The sequence below is a fragment of the Gobio gobio genome (assembly GCF_949357685.1).
Source record: "Gobio gobio genome assembly, chromosome: 3".
NCBI lineage: Eukaryota > Metazoa > Chordata > Actinopteri > Cypriniformes > Gobionidae > Gobio > Gobio gobio.
In genome coordinates, this window is record NC_137099.1 from 68835046 (window position 1) to 68837533 (window position 2488).

Sequence of the window (2488 nt, forward strand, 5' to 3'; positions counted from 1 at the left end):
CACAGCACAAAGCCCCTGCAGTCGATGTGATGGACACGTTGATTGCCCGCTCATATGGTATACTCAAACCAACTCTGCCTACATTTGATAGTGGTAGAGTCTGACTTTGTCTTACTCAAAATGGCCTCTACCTTGGTACTATCTAAATGTTTAAATGTTACTACTTTTTTTCTGAATGCGATTTAAAAGTAACATTCCCATGTTTGCAATTTGATACAATTGAATGTTTCCTGAATGCATGCATAACCAAGAAACATTTAAAAAACTGTTTGGAGAACATTAAACAATAACGTTTTTATAACTTAATGGGAATATTAGACAAACGTTCTTAGAACAATTTTGTTTTGTTATCTGGGTATAGGCTAATAAAGTCAATATGGGTCCTCTTGCATACTCAACGATAATTACACTGAATGTGTCAGCAAAAGACGCTGGATGATGCAAAATGTGATGTAAAACAGACTTTACTGGCAAATAAACAGGGATACCTGTGTTAAGAGAAACTTACACATTGTTTGTTCACATATAGGGTTGTATTTATAGGGAAAGTTAATCAGTTTATGAGCAGTTGAACTGAATTCCTCATTTACTGTTTCTGAGGTCTATTGTGGAGATAAACAAACCCACATCAACACACAATGCCTTTCATTGCTGAACTTTATTGAACTTTATTGTTGATTTGTTTCAGTTGTAGATTTAAAAGAAAAAATTAAATAATTGATAAGAATATCTAAAACAACAGCCATATATCATGTTATCATATATACCATGATTTACTAAGTTACACAGTTAACAGAGGAAAGGACACCCAAAACCTTAATTCATATTTTTTCTTCTTCTGTGAAACACTGTAATGTTTCTTCAAATGTCTAAGACACACGTTTGACCTTCATGCTGATGGATTTCATACCGACAGCGTGACTGATCTTCCAGTGGTACCAAACGTCTCCAATGGCGTAATGAGTATCATCTTCTCCCCATAAATACACACCGTTGGGGTTCGCGTAGTGACAGTTGTTGTACCAAAATGCCCCGAGATACTGTTTGGCACAGTTATTCCCCCAGGTGTCTTGGTCTTTGTCAAAGGTGGTGAACTTCATACCATTATGGAAGGTCAAAGAGTCGCCTGCAGAGAGGAAGAGCATCATTTAGGACATCAGGTGCACATTTACTCAACCGAGTGTGAGTGTTTTTTAAATGTGAATTTAAGTGTCCTACCAGCTCCTCCATCCTTGAACCCTGAAATGTGCAGTGTATACCCGTCAATTTCACAACCCACAGAGAAGGACGAGTACTGAGCAAAGCCTTTCCTTCCAGTGAAGTCCTCCAGATCCACTCTCAGCATGTACTTCCTGTTACGTGTCAGCTGGTACATGTTCTCCAGCCCTGTTCACACACACACACACACACACACACACACACACATGAAGAACATGTTCAATCAAACACATGATCATCCACACAAACGGACACACACTGTGAGATCTTACCCAGCCAGTATTCGCCCTCCACATTCCCAAATCCTCTCTTGTACTGATTCCACCCCCGATAGAAATTCACACTGCCGTCCATTCTCCTCTGAATCACCTGTGATGGGTTTATATAGAATAAATGATTCATAATGTGTGTTCTGATGTGTGTTTAATGATCTAAAGTCACATTCGTACCGTCCATCCTCCGTTGTCTTCATCTTTCCCATCTGAGACCATGTGACAGTAAACCCAGACAGGAGCGTTCCCTGCTGAATAGATGGAGTAAATCCCACTGAGCTTTTGTCCTGCTTTATAGAGGTCAGAACAATCGGCCGGCATGTCTCCATCCTGACTGCACCCGCTCACCAGAACAACAGAGAGAAGAACCGCCAAAAACAGCATCAACTACACGAGACAGAGAGAGAAAGAGATGAACATCACTAAAGCTGAAGCCCTCTGTATGAATGTAGACGTATTGATGAACTTACTGCCATCTTCTCAATCTCTCACAGCAGAGATCGGCTTTATCTAGATTAAAATAATAAACACATTTTCATATAATGTCTGTTTTCTGAAAGTTGTATAGATGTCTGAATGCTCTGTGAGGTAAATGAAGAATGAAACAGTAACTCACCTTTAGTGTTGTGTGTTGTGTTGTTCAGTCTGACACACACTCTTTATATATGACAGATTCTCAGACTCCTCCTCTGTCACACAAGAAATGTTCACACATGTTGGATGCAAATAAAAAGGCTTGTGCATCCGTGATGTGAGTTAAACATGCAGTGACGGACACAACTGTGTTTTATATGTTCAGTAAATCTGACTGAATCTGGGTGATTTAGTTTATAGCTATGATTTATAGTTTGGATTAATTCCATCATGATTAATTATCATAATGTGTGTAAATGTGGTCTCTCTCATAATGTGCCTTACTTAAATATGCATCTGCAGTTTGGCTGAGAAAAATAAAATAGTCAGATCGATACATTGAGCAGTCCCTCCTACTCTGGCCA

General features: G+C 39.2%; 1 protein-coding gene across 1 annotated transcript; it reads right to left on the reverse strand.

Annotated features, from left to right (window-relative positions):
* Window positions 1-869: 869 nt before the first annotated feature.
* Window positions 870-2107, reverse strand: LOC307124265 (microfibril-associated glycoprotein 4-like; the record flags this gene model as incomplete). Its single annotated transcript, XM_079813311.1, has 5 exons — window positions 1961-2107; window positions 1668-1877; window positions 1491-1587; window positions 1219-1386; window positions 870-1126 (listed from the first exon to the last, which is right to left on the reverse strand). The coding sequence occupies exons 1-5, from the start codon at window positions 1964-1966 to the stop codon at window positions 870-872; spliced, it is 738 nt and encodes a 245-aa protein (XP_079669437.1). The 5' UTR covers window positions 1967-2107.
* Between the last annotated feature and the right edge of the window lie 381 nt (window positions 2108-2488).